This window comes from Peromyscus eremicus, chromosome 8a (genome assembly GCF_949786415.1).
Source record: "Peromyscus eremicus chromosome 8a, PerEre_H2_v1, whole genome shotgun sequence".
NCBI classification, from domain to species: domain Eukaryota; kingdom Metazoa; phylum Chordata; class Mammalia; order Rodentia; family Cricetidae; genus Peromyscus; species Peromyscus eremicus.
This window is the reverse complement of record NC_081423.1, coordinates 37,519,811-37,538,395: the sequence shown is the minus strand read 5'-3', so window position 1 is coordinate 37,538,395 and position 18,585 is coordinate 37,519,811. Positions and strand designations below refer to the sequence as shown.

The following is an 18,585-nucleotide window of genomic DNA, read 5'->3' as shown; positions in this document are numbered from 1 at the left end:
ATTGAACTCAGGACCTCTGGAAGAGTGGTCAGTGCTCTTAACTACTGGGCCACCTCTCCAGGCCACAAGGTCTTCTAATAACACCTAGTTGGTTATTAGTCCATATTTTAAAGTACAAATACATGTATATGAAGCATATGAGAGAATGTCTCTTTTCTTAACCGACTGAAGAAAATGACAAGAACATTAATGAGATTTCCACACAGTTTATCACAAATAATAAGAGAACTTTTCATTTTGTATCATTTCAGGCAGACATTCTGTTTATATGGACTTTTTACTTTACACTCACATCTTCAATGCAGTGAAAATTCACCCACGGCTGTTATGTTCTGCCATTCGTCTTCATTATAATATCTAGAGAAAATGTAACACATTATTTTGTACAGAAGCAATGTCCAGCAGTTACTATAAACAAATTCCCAAGGGTGAGAGTATTCACTGCTGCATCACACCCACCCCTTCCTGAAAGTTCTTTCTGGAGACACAGAGACTTGCTCGGTAACATTCTAGAGGAGAGCCTGACAAAGACGGACAATGGTCTCTGCGGATCTCAGTCTCACCTTGTAGCCTGGAGGAACTCTGTCCCTGCGCTTTGTGTCCTTGTTCCCTGCTCAGGTCCAGCTCAGACAGCACCTCACATTCTCTCCGTTACTATTCCTTTGCATTCGCCTTCTCCTGGCTGCACTTGAACCCACTTTCTTACCAAATACGGCACTATTGGGGCTTTCCTCTCAGGGCTTACACCAGGAGATCCAGAAGGGAGACTACATCTTAACCAAGTTCCCATTGTCACATTTTCATTTTGATATATCTCACCCCCTATCCTATTATACCAGGTGGTTTGGTAATTTTGTTGCACCTCAGAAAACCTTACTATCTATCACAGTCCTGCCTCCATGACAATTAGAATCTCCGAGTAAGGGACCTAAATATCAGACAACCAGGAAAGTGATGTACAGTTAAGTTAGTTTGCTACTCAAAATGGAGTCCCATCTGGGGATCCGTAATAGCAGCAGCATCTAACAGTAGTCTTACTGTTAGAAACGAGGGTCCTTTGGTACATTCTAAGGGTGCTGTAGCAAAAGCTCTATCTTAACATAATCTCCAAGTGGTTCACAAATCATTAGTTGGGGAAGCCAACTTTACTACATCCCACTGCTCCTTGTGTTGGACGTACTAACCTTAGAATTGCATCTACTCACTAAAGACTGAAGACTTCTCTGTAATTACACCCAACCACCACCCCACCCCACCACCACCAGCTTCTAGGTAATTTCCCAGCCTCACATTCACTTCACCTTTGCAGACTTCATATGCACCTTCAGGGATATGACCTTTATTTTCCTAGTCATAAACTATCACGCCTCACTTCTGGAACTTGAAATTTCTAGAGATCTGGGCATTATCTTCCAATCATCCTTTCTTACTACTCACACAAGTAACTGGTTAGTTACTAAGTTAACTGTTTAGACTGGTTCTCAGAATTCCTGAGTCAGACTTCAGAGGTAATAACCTGAGAATTCTTATTATTAATAAACATCTAGGTGGTCTGAGTAGCATACTTTGAGATACGCTAGTTCAGGTCTTTATTTTCCCAACTCTGTTCATACGGACTTTGACAAAGGTCACACCCAGCCTTTTTACTTTTAGCACACTTCTTTCCAAATCCAAACCTTCTTGACAGAATGATCAAGTAAAAGGTAACTTTGACTAGAATAAAATAAAAGGTGAGCATGACTTCAGAGGTTCTCCACCATACCTCCCAAAACAAGTTAACATTTTTTGAAAGTCCAGTCTCCAAGGGTGGCAAGTATAACTAATTTCAGTTCTTTGACAGAACATTAGGTCTCTATGCTTACATTTACACTAATACTTCTTTCTAGAGGGCCTATACCCAAGATTCTCCATGGGCCTTAGATCATCCACCAGAGGAATTCCACCTGCCCTGTGTACCCTAATAGAATCATATATACATTTCTATTAAAGCACATACATATGCCTCCCTCAGAGTTGTTTTAGCTATCTAATATCTTCTATCATATTAACTGACCAAAGGAGGTAACTATATAAACTTCAGCAACTAACAATCTATAGCATGACATTCAGATTCCAAAAGCATTTCCCAAATGACTCAGTCAACTACAGAACCTCCATATTTACAGATAACAGGCTTGAGAATTCTTCACGTTGTCAAAATATGTTGATTTCTTTTCCTCTAAAGTACTGACTTCACCCCTGTAGTTAAAGCAGTAAATATGTCTGTCTGCGACTATATACACTTACTGGATAACTTCTTCACATGATAGCATAATGAAATTTACCATCAAATACAGCCAACTGCACATATATTTTAGACTTTTTGCAATTTAATCAAAACCAAGGAAAGGTTTTTAAATGAGAGATTTCAGCTAAACTTGAACAACTAATCAAACATCTAAAGGCAAATCATCACTGCACACTGGATGATTTCTTTTTGTAGTTCTGGGAATTGAACCCAGGGTCTCACATATTCTAGGCAAGTGTTCTACACTGAGCTATATTCTCAGGCCTCATAATGAGTGATTATCATATTCCAGATACTTTACATAGCTTACCTGTAAGCCTCACAATTCCTTGAGGTAACAAATATTTAACCAGTTTTACAGAGAGCATACTAAAATCCATAGGCTTCTAAGGAATTTGTTCATGTGTCAGAATTTGAATATAGGAATGTACCATTATCCAATGACTTCTATTACCATCTCTCTGATACTTACAAAGAATTATTTCCACCTCATCTGTTGTGTGTCTGTGTGCTATTTCTACCTGATATCATTATCTAAAATCTCAAGCTTCTCCCCAAGAAAGAAAGAGAAGGGTAGTACCATTGTCTGTGATTATATGGTTATATGAGTAAAGACTGAAAGTGTCCTCTTTTAGGTTCATATAGTTCAGAGATCTGGTTCTGATTTGGCCAGTAATTATCTGTGTAAACTAGGACAAAAATCACTTATCAATCTGGTAAAGTAATTTTGTCATTTGTAGAATGAAAAAGATAGAAAATGACATGGCTCTCGAATTTTAGTGTTTACTGTAATCACCTAGAAAGTTTAACACGGTTCAGATTCCTCTGCCTCTTCTCAAGCACCTGTAACTTACCAGGTTTTCAGCTGTCCTGGTAGTTAGAAGACCAAACTGAGAAGTGTTGACCTAGACATTTCCTAAGGCCCCTTCTACCTCGTGGTCACCATTTTCAGAGCCTACTTAGCACTCTGTGTTCCTAACATATTATTTTTGTTGTTGTTGTTGTTTTCTTGAACCAAATTTTTTCTTTAATCAATATAGTACTAGTTGCTTTTCAGTCATACTTAACAGGGCCCAAACTATCAAAATGAACTTTATACTGTAGCCCTGATTAGATTACTGCCAAACTAGCTAAAACTTTAAATGCCAATGCTAAGAATAGGCTGTTGAATATATTTTAAATAACAGGATCACAAGTTAGCTTGATGCTTTGCTATTTTTAATAAACTAAAGGCAGACACAAGCAGCCAGAGGTCAAAGGACAATCACTTAGGTGAGGAGGCTGCTCTTAGTTAGGGTAAGAGCCTAGAAATAAGCCAGGAGATGACAGCATCAGCTCAACATTCATTAAGGACTCTCTAAATTAAATTGCCAGCTATGAACAATTGATTCTCCCAGGCTCATTTTGGTTTGGATTTGTTACTTAATCCCCAAATTTTGACAACATCTGATGTCATAAACTAATATGACAGACATATAAAGGATTAATATTTTTCCTATTTTTATTAATAAAGTTTTTATTAACATACATATACACAAAAAGTACACTTATGTACAGCTTGAGGGTTTTCCACAAATGTAACACACTAGTGTAACTAGCACGTAGAATTACCTGTTAATACCTTCACTCCAGTGAGGGCATTCATTCCCAATACCTTTAGAGTTTAGTTTACCTGGTTTATGCCACGCACTTATAAATAATATTAAATACATTTCTTAAGAGTATCTAATACCTTATGTGAAGTTTATTAATATAACCCAACACAACAGTTTTGTCTAACTATATATTATTTGATTATTACTATGTAGCACTTGAATGAATATACTACAGTTTACTTACCTATTTTAATTCATGTGCATCTGGCTAGATTCTGGTTTGGAACTATCATGACCAGTGAATATTCTAGTATATATTCTGGATTTTTTAGACAGGTCATGTTACCCTAGCTGTCCTGAAACTGCTACATAGAGCAGGTTGGCCTCAAATGCCCAGAGATCCATCTACCTGCCTCTTTAAAGTGCTAGAGTTAAATATGTGCACCACTATACTTGGCTCTAGTCTCTATCTTTTGATGAACATACATAGACATTATTATTATTATTATTATTATTATTATTATTATTATTATTATTGTTATTATTATTATTATTTTGGTTTTTTGAGACAGGGTTTTTCTGTGTAGTTTTGGAGCCTGTCCTGGACTAGCTCTGTAGACCAGGCTGGCCTTGAACTCACAGAAATTGGCCTGCCTCTGCCTTCCGAGTGCTGGGATTAAAGGCATGCACCACCACTGCCTGGCCATAGAAATCATTATTACACAAGCATATTCCTAGAAGTGGAACTGTTGGGTTGCTAAGGGTTTTCTATCTCAAGACTCCTAGGGGTCCTGTACTGTGAATGGTAACTCCTAAAATAAGGGCCCTCCTAGAACTGGAAAAGGCACACTCCTTCATGGGCCCTTATGGATTTTGCTGTCAACATGTATCTGATTTGTGGGTGCTACTCTAGCCCATTTACCAAATGACCTAAAAGAATTACTAGATTCAACACGAGGCTCAGAACAAGAGGCTCCACAACAGATCCAAACTATGTTGCAAGATGCTCGAACACTTACACTTACATGGTCCAGTAAATCCAGTGGTGCTTTAAGTGTCCCTGGCAGACAGAGATGCTGTCTGGATCTTTTGGTAGGACCTTGGAGTTGAACAGTATGGCCCTTAGAATTTCAAAGCCAAGTTCAACTACCACACAGTGGATAAATACTTAAACATGGAAGAACAGCATTTCGCTTGTGAATGGGCCTTAACACTGGGCCACTCTGTTACTGAGCTACCGTGGTGAAGACCAGGTCTTCATTGCCCAATGAAACTGATATATATGTGTGTGTGTGTGTGTGTGTGTGTGTGTGTGTGTGTGTGTGTGTGTGTGTGTATGTATATATGTGTGTGTATATATATATATATATATATATATATATATATATATATATATGACTACACTTAAGCATGCACTAAAGGCACAAGTAGGTCACATGAAGAACTGATCCAAGTGCCACAGCTCCTACTTGAACTACTTTATCTTCTCTCATCCAGTCTACACTTAAGAGGTCATGGGGAGTGCTCTACAGTTGGCTGGCCAGGAAAAAGAAAGATCAGATCTGGTCTACAGATTGATCAGCCCCTCTGATATACCTCAGGAGACAAAAAAAACAGTAAGAGAAATTTTCTTCCCCAGGGGCAGGACTTTGAGTGGTGTACCTGGTTGTTTGCTTTGCTGGAAGGAGGAATGATCAAATGTTGAATGTATACCAATTCATAGGTGGTAACCAATGATTTGGATGGATGGTTGAGACTTGGAAGAATATAATTAGAAAAATAGATGAAAAGGAAATATGAGAAGAGGCATTATATAAAATTCTCTAAATGGGCAAAAACCATGAAACTATTTGTATGACATACACATATGCACCAAAGGGTGACCTCAGCAGAGCAGAAGTTTTAATAATTAAGTGGATAGGATAATCAATGCTGTGGACCAGTCATACTCTTTCCCTAGCAACCTCTATCAGAACAAGGTTGGAGAAAGGAAGGAAACTCATTAGTATCCTCTCTGTCCTTGTACATAAAGTAATGAGGTAGCAGGGAGCACAGGCTCATCAACACAGACCTAGCTGGACCTGGTATAGTAGTACAGCTTGAAGTGCTCAGTCAGCAATGTGGCAGCAGGTTGATTACAACTTTTATCATGCACAAGGCAATGTTTTCTCCTTACAGGGGGAACACTACAGATGTGGATGGATATGCCTTTTTTACATATAACACTTGTGTGAAAGCTGCTACACATGAATTTATGGACTACTTTACACAGTGATAGTGGTGTCATGGTGCTATGGTTTGGATGTCCCTCATGGGTTCCTGTATTTCAATGCTTGCTCCCCAGCTGGTGGTACTATTTTGAAAAGTTGTAAAACTTATAGGAAATGGAAACTTCATGGAGGAACTGGGTAGTTGGGGGCTGGCCTTGAGGTTTTATAGCTCAGGCTTACATCCTGTCCACTCTCTGCTACCTCACATCAAACACAATGTGACCAGCTGTCCCGTGCCCTTGCCACCATGCTTTCTGGACTGTGATTGACTGCACTTCTTAAACACTGAGCCAGAATAAACTCCTCCCCTCTACGTTGTTTCATGTCAGGTATTTGGTCACAGCTAGAAAAGTGACTCATATAGAACAGTGGGTACCAGAGGTGAGGTCACTGCTGTGATAAATGTGACCATGCAGTTCTTGGGCATTTGGAACTGTTTTGTGGGAGGAATGTAGAGGAATCTGGAGCTGTGGGTTAAAGAATATGTAAGCAGAGATTAATTGGCCATTCTAGTGGGTGTTTAGAAAACTCCAGAGAATGTGAAAAGAAATGCAGACAGCGACAGTCCAACTCATACAGGCTCAGAAGGGAACCAGCTCTATCTGGAACTGGGTTACAGGCCATTTGTGTTACATTCTGACAAAAAAAATCTGGCTATCTTTTGCCTATGTCCTGGAAACCTGAGTGAGGTTGAATTAAAAACTAACAGACTCATTGGTTCAGCAGAAGAAATTTCAGGACACGATAGCTCTGAGCATTCATGGCTACTGCTCCTTGTTCTTCCTGGCTGAGAGTCACACCACTGGCACCTCTTGTTCTCAAACCTTTGCATTTTGACTTAACTATGCGACTGGCATCTCTGGTTCTCCAGGAGGTGGATGGCATGTCACAGAACTTCGGAACTTCCATAATCATGTGACTAATTCTTGTATTCAGTCTCTTCTCATATAAAAATACCCTATCTATCTATCTATCTATCTATCTATCTATCTATCTATCTATCTATCTATCACCAATATATTTATATATTTGAGCACAAGAGACACTGGGAAAGGTTCTTTATCTCTATTTCACCACACTCTCTAAAAAGAACCTCTCCCAGAAGTACTAAACAGTGTGTGAGTGTTTGAGGGTATGTATGAGGAGACAGATATCTATTGATACTTGTTCTGTTACTCTGAGCAATCCTCAGTAATATAATCATTAGGTATAAAATGAGTAGTACTGACTTAGGCAATCAGGAAGGTATTTAAAAAGAGAAATTTTATGAACTTGTAGAGTGCTCAGAGAAGACACTGGGAAAAGGGAGGACAAAAGTCAAGAGTGAACAGCTTGCATGGGTATATACATAATATACTAAATATCAGTTGTTTCATTGACCACTCACTCATGAGAGGTTCCTCAGCTCTACTATAGAATTAGAAAAAAAATACTTATTTTGATTTTAGAATCCTTGAATGATTGAATTTGCCTTAGCCACTTGGTAATATCTACCATTTAAAATCGCCTACTCTTAGTATGGTGGTGCACACCTTTAATCCCAGCACTCGTGAAGCAGAGCAGGCACTGTGAGTTCAAGGCCAGCCTGGTCTACATAGTGAGGACAGCTAGGGGTATTACACAGAGAAACCCTGCCTTGAAAAACCAAAACAACAAACAAACAAACAAAAAACCACTCCTACTTTTTAAATGTGTAAAAGTGGAGTAACAGTACCCAATTCTATCTACTATAATAATGGTGAGGAATTGAGATGTTAAGATTCTTAGCACAGTGCCTTGCACAGAAGTACACAACCAATAACAGGTGAATAAAAAAAATTCTCCAGCTTAAAAAAGAATGCAACTAAAGTAAAACTCAAACAGTAGAAATTTCAAATTGTTGAAGAAGAAGCATCCTAGGTAAATACATTTAAGTCAATGTCATAAGCTAAGTTTTCTAAAGATGAAATATGCATCTCAAAAAGTTATTACTCAAGTTTATGACATCTGTTCAGGCTTTTGTAATTTTCTCTTTTCAATTTTACGCAAAAACTTGAGAATACAAGTTATAAATGAATTTACTGTGTATACAAAGTATTTATTGTTAAAAACCACATTCCATATAATATGAAAACTATGCTGAGCTCATACCTGGAGGAACATCTTTAGGAGGAGAATAGTTTTTGTTTACAGTGGCATCTTTACTTCTAATCTGTCTAGTTCCTGGTGATGCCTTAATAATACAACAGAGCTCTGCTGCGTATGAAGGAAACTGAAAAGGAAAAGAGTAGTTATTGCATAATTCCTCCAGGCACTACATTTAATGCAGTCTTCTTGAAAATAAAAGTAGTCTCAGTATTCTTGGTTAGATTGATAGAACCATATTGGAAAACAATAAGGAACATTCAAACAAACAAAGATATGCACCATGTCCAGGGGATAGTTTAATAATGGTGTTAGTTTTGAAAACTAAAAAGAGGTGATGAAGTATTTTAGTTATTTTCCTATTGTGAGAAAACACAACGACCAAAGCAACTTATAAAAAGAAAGGTTTTAATTTGGCTTATGGCAACAGGAGTAGCTGGGGGCACACATCTCAAACCATAAGCAGTTGGCAGAGAAAGCAATGGGCATGATACATGCCTTTCAAAACCTAAAGCTCAGACAGGGGAATCCATGGAATCCATGGTTGATATGTAAAACAAATAGAAAATCTCTTAATAAAAAGAAAAGGGAAAAAAAAAACCTTAAAGCTTGTGCCCAGCGACACACCTCCAACAAAACCACACACCTCCTAAGTCTTCCCAAACAGGAAGGACCTGTATTCAAACATATGAGCCCATGGGGGCCATTTCCATTCAAACCACCATAGAATGAAACAAGCACCCGGAAAACAGGACTTATTGAGAGGATGAATTGAATCATGACCTGAAATACTTTGGAACAGGTATTTATAATGTCCTGTTTTGTCATCTAAATGAAGGGAACAAAAGTGTTATTTACTTCTTATTTAAACCATGCATATAATCTTTTGTATGAATGCAATTTTATACCCAGATCTGCTGTCTTACTTCTTTCAACAGCCTCCTCCCATCTCAAACACAGGACAGAGAATTTTTCTAAGGAAAGGGGCTAGCAGACCAATTCCTCCTTGGAAGATTTCTGACCATTCAGGGTAGAGGTTCTATGCTGAAAACAGCTGAATGAAGTGAACATAAATCAGAAAACACTGAGATTCCAAGCTCAAGGAACCTTTGTCCTCCAGACAAGAGACTAAAAGATTCTGATCTTAGCTGTCCAAAAATCTAATGTTGTTAGCCTGAAAAGTCAGCCATATCATCCAGCAATGATTTCACAGCTGCCAATCACTACTGACAATTGAGATTGTTTAATGACATTCCCACATCCACATATCAACTATGAGTGCATCTATGTCATTAGCATACAGAGAACGTATACCTGTGTGCATAGGTTCATGTGGAGAGTAGGGGACAGTGGAGAGAGAAAGGAGGAGGTGTGCTTGCTGTTTAATGCTATACATGACAGGACAGCTGGTCCACGAACTTCTGGGGACTCTATTGTCTCTGCTACAAATAACTTCAGAGGATTCTCAAACAAGGTGAAGGGGAAGACCAATACCTAAGCTATCTTCAGACCTCCACATGTGGGCCATGGTATCTTTACACATATACACAGATCCATACATATACATATATGCACACACAAATTCCAACACAGTACATAGAAAAAGAGTGAGTTGTGACAAGAAATTTCACAACACAGGATCCAAAGACAAGATTTTTTTCAGCTTCTGAAACAAACAAACACAATCAACATGGTTCCACAAAACAACCCGGGAAGTTAGAACTCTGAGAGGTAATGTTGAAGATACACTACAAGAAATTGTTTGTACCTCCAGTTCTCTAATTAGATTAGGGGAATCCTCAGTTATGAAGACAGAATTAAAACCTGTCCTGTCATGGAAAGTGAAGGTGACTTTACTTGGTAATGTGGTCATTACAGATTTCATCAAGTTAGAACAGGCCTTAGTTCAATATAACCTGTGTCCTTACAAGAAGAGGACACGTGGACGCTGAGACACAGGGAAAATGTGTGGAGGTGCAGAGATACACAAAGAGGGAAGGGAGCTATATGAGAACTGACAGACCAGACTTACGCCGTCCCAGTCATCAGTCACCAATGCCAGCATGTAACCTGACGGAAGAGAGAGTCACCTGCGGTGGCTTCGGAGGAGCCACACTCTGCTAACATCCTGACTGCAGACCGGGGTAGAATATTGTCTCTTGTTTTAAGAAACCTCCTGCTTTGTAATATTTGTCACAGCCACTCCAACAAGTTAATAGTCCAGGAAAAAAAAAAACAGTGGGAGAAGTGATCACAGTTTGTTATATGCTCTGAACAGGGCAGAATTTCCACTGATAGAAATATTTATGAGACCAAACACTTTACTTTCCTCCTTAAGAAAGAGAATCTCTAAAGAAAAAAGTTGTTCATGTTCCATTCTACTCAGCATCTGTCTCTAGGGCAGACACAGAAAAGGACTGTATTTGAACCATCTACTTAATGGTCTGAAATCGACCTGACAGGACCAACATCCATGCTAACAGACAGTCACTGCTCTTTGCCAGAACCAAAAACTGTTCTACAGATGAAACCTTTCCTAAGACTTGATTTCCAGAATGAGTGCTAGGCAACTTCAGTGTACATAGCTACTATCAGAATCTGCTACAAAATGGTTTTTATTTCTAGTTTTTTGGAGGAAATAATAGGGAAGCACTCCTAAAATATAGTGGGAAAGATCAATGAATATAAACAAAGAGAAAAAAAGATAAATCAATAAAAAAAACTCCTAAGATGTTAAAAATTTATATTACCAAAGAATAAATTAAACAATATTCAGAGATATAACACAAAATATTTGAGCTAAAAGAGCAGTCTGAAAAAAAAAGAGCAGTCTGTAAGATAAAGATAATTGACTCAATATATTCCTAAAGTTCCCCACTCTACATTTAAAATAAAAAAGCATTATACTCCAAGATGTCCTCAAAAAGAGGGCTTCCTTTTCTGAAGCAGGGTTTCCCTGTATAGTCCAGCCTGGCCTTGAGATCCTCTACTTCTTCCTTTCAAGTGCTGGGATTAAAAAATTCTGCTTACAAATGACAGGCTGGAAAAATAGGTTATCTGGAAAGGGATTAAAATTTTGGGCCCAGGGATTAAAATTTTGGGCCAGGCGGTGGTGGCGCACACCTTTAATCCCAGCACTCGGGAGGCAGAGGCAGGTGGATCTTTGTGAGTTCGAGGCCAGCCTGGTCTATAGAGCAAGATCCAGGAAAAGGCGCAAAGCTACACAGAGAAACCCTGTCTCAAAAAAAACAAAAAAAAAAAAACAAAAAAAAAATTGGGGGGTGATCTCAGTTTCTCTGTTCAATAGCAAATACTGTGAAAAAGAGCTGTAATGGAGAACAGCAACTTGTTCTGTTAGCTCAGCAAGTTTTGCACCAGCCTTCTGCTTGCAAACCTTGTTCTATGACCACAGGACTGGACAGGAAACCCAGGCTTAGACAATTATAGTTTTCTGTTTCCCTGGCAATAACAGATGGACAAGGGCAGACAAGCGACTCAGGCAAAGCTAACAGGAGTCCTTAGCCAATACTGAAATACACGTACACATAAAAAATAAGTCTTACTTGCTGGGCAGAGGTGGCGCATGCCTTTAATCCCAGCACTTGGGAGGCAGAGGCAGGTGAATCTCTGAGTTCAAGGCCAGCCTGGTCTACAGAGCAAGTTCCAGGACAGGCTCCAAAGCTACACAGAGAAACCCTGTCTTGAAAAACCAAAAAATAAGCCTTTCTCCTTCTACTTGGGCTATGACAAGGTGGTGAAAGCCTGTTTGTAACAGAAGCCTGGGGGTGGGGCGGGGGCAGTAAAGACAAGCCAGGGTTAAAAACAAGTGTGAGGACTGGAGTGTGGATCCCTAGCACTTGTGGAAATGTCAGGCAAGAATGATGGCCTGATGTCATCCCAGAACCAGAAAGGCAAGAAACAGAGAATCCCTGAGGAATCTGGCTAGCCAGACGCTCTAAAACTGGGAGTTCTGGGTTCAGAAAGAGACCATGACCCACCATAAGGTGGGAAGGGACTGGAGAAGGCAATTAATGTCAACCTCAAAACTACACACACACCTGCACACTTGTGCCCACATGATGTGAGAACACACATACATATCCAAATAATTAATAAATAAAAACAATCATAGAAGCATCTAGAAGTTTCAATAGGAATTTCTAACAAGTGCTACTCAATTTCTGAATTCAGTCATTGCCTTCCCATTTATGTGTCAATAAGTCATCCTACCCTGTCCCATTTTGGATTATACTAGTGTGTGTGTGTGTGTGTGTGTGTGTGTGTGTGTGTGTGTGTGTACAAGAAATTTATGAAAAACAATAAGAGACCCACTGAGTTCTTGGAGTAAAATGTTTTTGTCTTGCTTGGGCATGATGCCTCATGCCTGTAATCCAAGCATTTGGGAAGTTACAATAAGAGCTTGAGGTTAAGACTGAATCTGAGTCTAGCCTGAACTACATAATAAGTCCTAGTCATAAAAAGTGAAAGAAAACAAAAGAAACTGTTTATAATCTATAATTACTATACTTAACTTTCCCTTGTATAATTCTCAGCTAATAAAATTAGGACATGGCACTGTTAAAACTGGGTACCTACAGGTGAAAGTGAAGTTAGATGCACACACAACAACTAAGTCAAAATAGATTTTACACCTAACTGTGAGACCTACACCTCTTTAAAGAAAACATTGGCAGGCTGGGCAATGGTGGTGCACGCCTTTAATCCCAGCACTCAGGAGGCAGAGGCAGGCGGATCTCTGTGAGTTCAAGGCCAGCCTGGTCTACAGAGTGAGATCCAGGAAAGGCACCAAAACTACACAGAGAAACCCTGTCTCGAAAAACCAAAAAAAAAAAAAAAAGAAAAAAAGAAAAGAAAACATTGGCAGAAGCTTCCTGACATTTGATTACCAAAGATATAGGCCACAAAAAAAAATTAGACAACTTAAATAATGAAAAATTCTAAATGTCGTGCTTCAAAAGATCCTATGCACAGAGTAAATAGGCAACTGATCAAAGTGGAGACAGTATTTGCACTTCATATATCTAACAATAGGGTCTTCTTTATACACACAAAGGATGTTAGTCTCAAGAAACTTTATAATAACTTTTTTTTAGCAGTTGAAGAAAAATTTGAAAATGTTACCTCATTTGAAGAACTTTCTTGAAAACTTGACACAGGAACAATTTCACTTGAGTTAACATAATTGCTGACATTTGGAAATAGTTCTTCAAAAGATACATTTTGCACTGGAGACAAATCAATCTATATAACAATATAACTCCTTTTAAAGTTTCCAAAACAATTAGCTTTAGGTAATTAAACTAATATTGAAAACACTACCTAACTGAAGCATTTTCTTGTGTATCTGATGTGCAAGCAACTTCATTTGAATAAATGTAATTAATTACATTTGGAAATAATTCTTCAAAACACACTTAACTGTGGATAATCAATGTATAAATAACCTTCTGATCAAAGCCAAATAGAATACAAAATCACAAATACTGGTGAGGATGTGCAGGGACCAGGACCTCGTGTATTGCTAGTGAGATGATGGTGAAATGAGGCAAGCCTATGAAAAGACTTTCTTTTTCTTTTTTTTTTTTTTTGGTTTTTCGAGACAGGGTTTCTCTGTGTAGCTTTGCGCCTTTCCTGGAACTCGCTTTGTAGACCAGGCAGGCCTCGAACTCACAGAGATCCGCCTGCCTCTGCCTCCCAAGTGCTGGGATTAAAGGCGTGCGCCACCACCGCCCGGCTGAAAAGACTTTCTAGGAAACTTCAAGTGGCCCTACCATATGACCTAAAAATTCTATGTCTGGATATAAACTCAGAGGAACTGAAAATAAGGATCTTATACTTGTACATACGCTTTTAGCACCAGTGCTCATACCAACCAAAGCAGAAATGACCAAAACGTCCACCGACTGACAGGCACGTAAATAAAATGGGATCTTATAACAATGTTTTCATATCTAAAATGTAAATAATTGTCTCTGTGTGTGTGTGTTGTATTGTGTTGTGTGTGCACACGCCTCTGCACTCATGTGAAAATCGGAGAACTCTTTCAGGAGTTGGTTTTCCCCTTTGGCCGTATGAGTCTTGAGGATAGCACTCAGGCTGTCAGAAAGCACCCTACCTACTGAGATGCCCCACATTATGTGTTCTAAATTATTTTGTTTTATGTATGTGAGTGCTTTGGCTACTTAAGTCTGTGCCCCATGTGTATATAGTACCCATGGAGGCCAGAAGAGGGTGTTGAATTCCCTGGAACTGGAGTTAGAGAGGGTTGTGAGCCACATGTGGGTGTTGGGAATCAAACCCCAGGCTTGTGGAAGAACAGCCAGTGATCTCAGTCACTGAACCATCTCTCCAGTCCTTGGAAGTAATTTCTGACACATGCTATCACATATGTGAACTTGAAGGCATAATATTTGTGAATTATATTAGTCATAAAAGGAGGAATACCAGTGGGCATGGTGAAATATACCCATAATCCCAGCTATTTGGGGAGGCTGGGGCAGGAGGGTCAACTGATCCCAGGATAAGTCAGACCCTGCCTCAAAAAAACAAAGAGTAACTAATGTGTGATTTTAACTACACGAGGTACCTCATGTCATCAGATTCACAGAGAGAAAGTAGAAAGGTGATTGCTGGGGGCTGGGGAGGGTTCAATAGGGAGTTACTGTTTAACAGGTATGGAGTTTTAGTTTCACAAGATGAAAAAGAAGTTTAGAACTAGATGGAGATGATGGCTATACAGAAATGTTCAATGCACAGCTAAACACAATTAAAACTCTAAATTTTATGTTACACAGACAAGAAAGGCTGGTCATGATAGCACATGACTTTGATCCCAGCACTACAAAGGCAGAGTTGGGCTGATCTCTATGCATTCAAGGGCAGCCTGGTCTACAAAGGGCATTCTAGGCCAGCCAGGGCAGGAGAGGAAGAGAAGGAAGGGGTAGGGGGAGAAAGTTTGAGGCTAGAGATGGTTCAGTCATTAAGAATGTGTACTGCTCTTGCAGAGGACCTGAGTTTAGTTCCCAGCACCCATGTCAGGAAGTTCACAACCACCTGTAACTCCAGCTCCAGGGGATCTGATGCCTTCTTTTGGCCTCTGTGGGCACTTACACTCAGATGCCCACATACATATAATTAAAAATAAAATCTTTTTTATTTTTAAACATACCCACACACAGACACATACACATAATTAAAAATAAAATCTTTAAACAAAACTCCCAAACAAACACTGGTTGGTGTTGCAGTATTCTCCCTTACATATAAAGTATTTCCAGTGAAAGTGTGTTTATGTAGCAGAAAAGTACAGGTGTTGCTCCTTATGGGCAAATGCCCTTGGTATGATACAAACAGATGAATGGGGGAGGAGAAGTCAGGAAGCAGATACCTCAAGGGCCACAGGCTGGCACTTACCACAAAGTCAGCTGTGTCTGAAGATGGTGTACTTGTTAACAGGGCTTTGCTTTGCTTATCAGGAGGAGTAGAACTTTTTTTCTATAAATATTTAGAAAATAGATTAATTATTAGAAAGAAAATATTTTTAAAATAGTAATTCAAAGTTAGTAGACTAGACCATGTGTAATAATAATAAAATCCTTATTCTGTTAGTTAAAATTTAAATCACCTGATAGGAAACTGAAGAATTTTCTGGACGGAACTAGGTCAGACAACTCTGACTAGAACTGTATCTGATGTAACAACAATATGAGATTGCTGAGGTTGAAATTATTAATTTAGGAAGAAAAGCTAGAGTAGTAAGCAATACGCTTTGATTACTTCTTTTAACCACCTTAAAATTATTTCCAGTATTTGCTTAGTTCCTGGAATAGTACTGTCCTTTTTAACAAAGTGGGAGTGGAAAGTCGGGTAGAAACGAGGGGGAAATGGGAGAGGTAAAGATGCAGGAAGAGAGGGATGCTCTAAGAGACCAGGAGAAGAGAGAGAAGATGGCTGAGAGGAGGGAGAAGAGAGAGAAAGAAACAACAGAAACTGAACAGATGAAGAGGCAGAGGCGCAGAAGGGCAGGGACAGTACGGAGCAGGGAGACTGGAAAGAGACGGAGAGACAGTGGGATGCTGAACGAGACAACCATGGGCAGCAAAGAAGAAAAGGGAGAAAAGCGAAGCTGAGTGACAGATGGGCAGAAGGACAGAGGTGGGTAGCTTTATTCCCAGCAATCAGCTGCCTTTCTAAAGCTTGGACTCCATAAACCCACCATGCCTTTCTGCTAAGTGTCTCTTTCTGAGTATGTGACTGTTCCGAGATGCCAAGATTGGATCTGGAACCTAAACTCTGAGAGAAATTGAAAATCATAGTTCAGTCTGTGTTAGTTTATTCCACTTTTACTTTTCTTTCACTCTGTTTTTCTTCTGATTTAATCTACTTAAACTAGTTGGAATAAGCTAATCTAAAATGGATTATTAAGAAAATTGCTATTAAAAAAACTTATGGGTATATTTGCTTGGTACAGCATATGTTAACTCTAACTTATTAATGATATACTTTTAATTTCTTTATCTGAACAATGAGGATTAGTCTACATTTAGGATTGGTGAGCAAGGATTACAAAGAGTGTATGCAGAGAGAACCTATGGATTTTGGAGAGAAGACAGAATGAGTCTTCTAGTGAGCTAGCTCTATCATCATTGAGGCAGCCTCAGGGGTCTCTGTCCTTGATCAAAGAACCTGCTGGTACACTGCAAGGGGTGTGTTTAGCAATAACCCAGCTGCAATATCTTTAGTATCTGCATCAGCTGTCAAGCTGAGGCCATCATGTCACCTCAGCCTCCAGCCAAGTCCTAAGCACACAGCACAATGTAGACTTGGGTGATGTATATTCTTTGCTTTAGAACTCCCCATTGGATCCAGGCAGTTGTAGTGGGTAGCTGTTCCAGCTTTGACCTGGAAGCACTACCCCCATTGAGGCTTCAGGTAACTGTCACACCTACGAGGCTGGGCCGAATGGGAGCCCTTAAGACCCGAGATCCGGATGTCCCAATGACACAGCTGCTAACATTCAGTTCACTTTACAAAGCATTAGCTTGCATGCAGCTGTAGAATTTAGCTGCGCTCTATTTTCTCTGTATTTGTTAAGAAATTGTGCATTTCTAAACCTTCCCAATCAGTGTATTTCATAGTCTTTCTAAGAATTATGAGTTAACAAAATACCAGGACTTACCAACACAGTTTCCAGGGTTTGAGGCAGAAGAGCATCCTTCATGGCAACGATTTCAAGAGGTAAGCTATGACGGGAGAATGGAGCCTTGCTGTCTAGATGACCAGAGCTTAACTTTGTTTGAACTTGTGGACCTCTGTCTTCAGATTCCTTTTCAGGCTGAAACACATTCACAACAGCAAATATAATTCACAATATTATATTAAAAATTAAAAAACATTCCTTGTCCTTCTCAGGTGTCCTATTACTTCTTCAAGTTGAAAAAAATAGGTTTAAACATGAAGATAATTGATTTTCTAGGGAAAAAGAATGTGTTCTTAAGGCTAGGGGTATATATCTCCAGCACTATAAAATGTAACAACCCAAAGCCTGACATATGCCTAAAAACCAGTATGTTCCATATATTTAAATGAAAAATCTGGTGAAAGACAAAATAGGTTGAAATACTCAGTTCTACCACATGTAAGGTAACAACGCTCACATGGTGTTTTACAGGGTTGGAGATGTGGATTGGGTAGTGGCAGAGCACTTGGCTAGCAGGGGTGATGACTTGGGTAAAAGGGAGAAGCCCAAATAATGTTTTGCAAAAACAAATTATGAGATCTGTTGGACAACACATAAATTTATACTAGGGAAAATATTAAATATATTTATTACTGTCTTTATTATACAATACTCTGTATTTAAGTAACCACGTCCTCCAAAAAGAAAATCCTTTTAACATCAGGACATGGTGACCATCACAAGTGTGTTGTTTTGTCAACTAATGCCTGTACTGACTATTACACATGGTTCAGTGACTCCAGCTACGGACTTGTCTCATGGTTTCATAATGCATTTATAATATTATAGTACTTTAAATATAAGCATGGCAAATGTAAGTAGGGAAGTGAGGTCTGAATCCACATAGAATTAGACTGTAGTGGTGTATCTCTAAGGATTTGAAGTTGGGCAGAGTTGGGGAAGGAAGTGGGAGCTAAGGAAGGTACAGCCCATGCCGATGAGTAAAGGGGAGGACAGTCAAGAGCAAAGCACACAACGGCCTAAAGTGACTTCTTTCCTCTGAAGACAGATGTTTCTTTCAGTCTTGCCATCACTCTGAGAGTGTCACCA

At 39.2% G+C, this 18,585-nt stretch overlaps 1 protein-coding gene across 1 annotated transcript in view; it reads right to left on the bottom strand.

The window, feature by feature from the left end:
* Positions 1-190: 190 nt before the first annotated feature.
* The window catches only part of Meikin (meiotic kinetochore factor), a 47,293-nt gene continuing 28,898 nt past the window's right edge, over positions 191-18,585 (bottom strand). The window contains exons 10-14 of the mRNA XM_059270562.1: positions 17,476-17,631; positions 15,711-15,791; positions 13,419-13,538; positions 8,283-8,403; positions 191-357 (exon numbers count right to left, since the gene is read on the bottom strand). Of these exons, the coding sequence (XP_059126545.1) occupies positions 326-357; positions 8,283-8,403; positions 13,419-13,538; positions 15,711-15,791; positions 17,476-17,631 (510 nt within the window). The 3' untranslated portion in view covers positions 191-325. The remainder of the gene's footprint in view (positions 358-8,282; positions 8,404-13,418; positions 13,539-15,710; positions 15,792-17,475; positions 17,632-18,585) is intronic.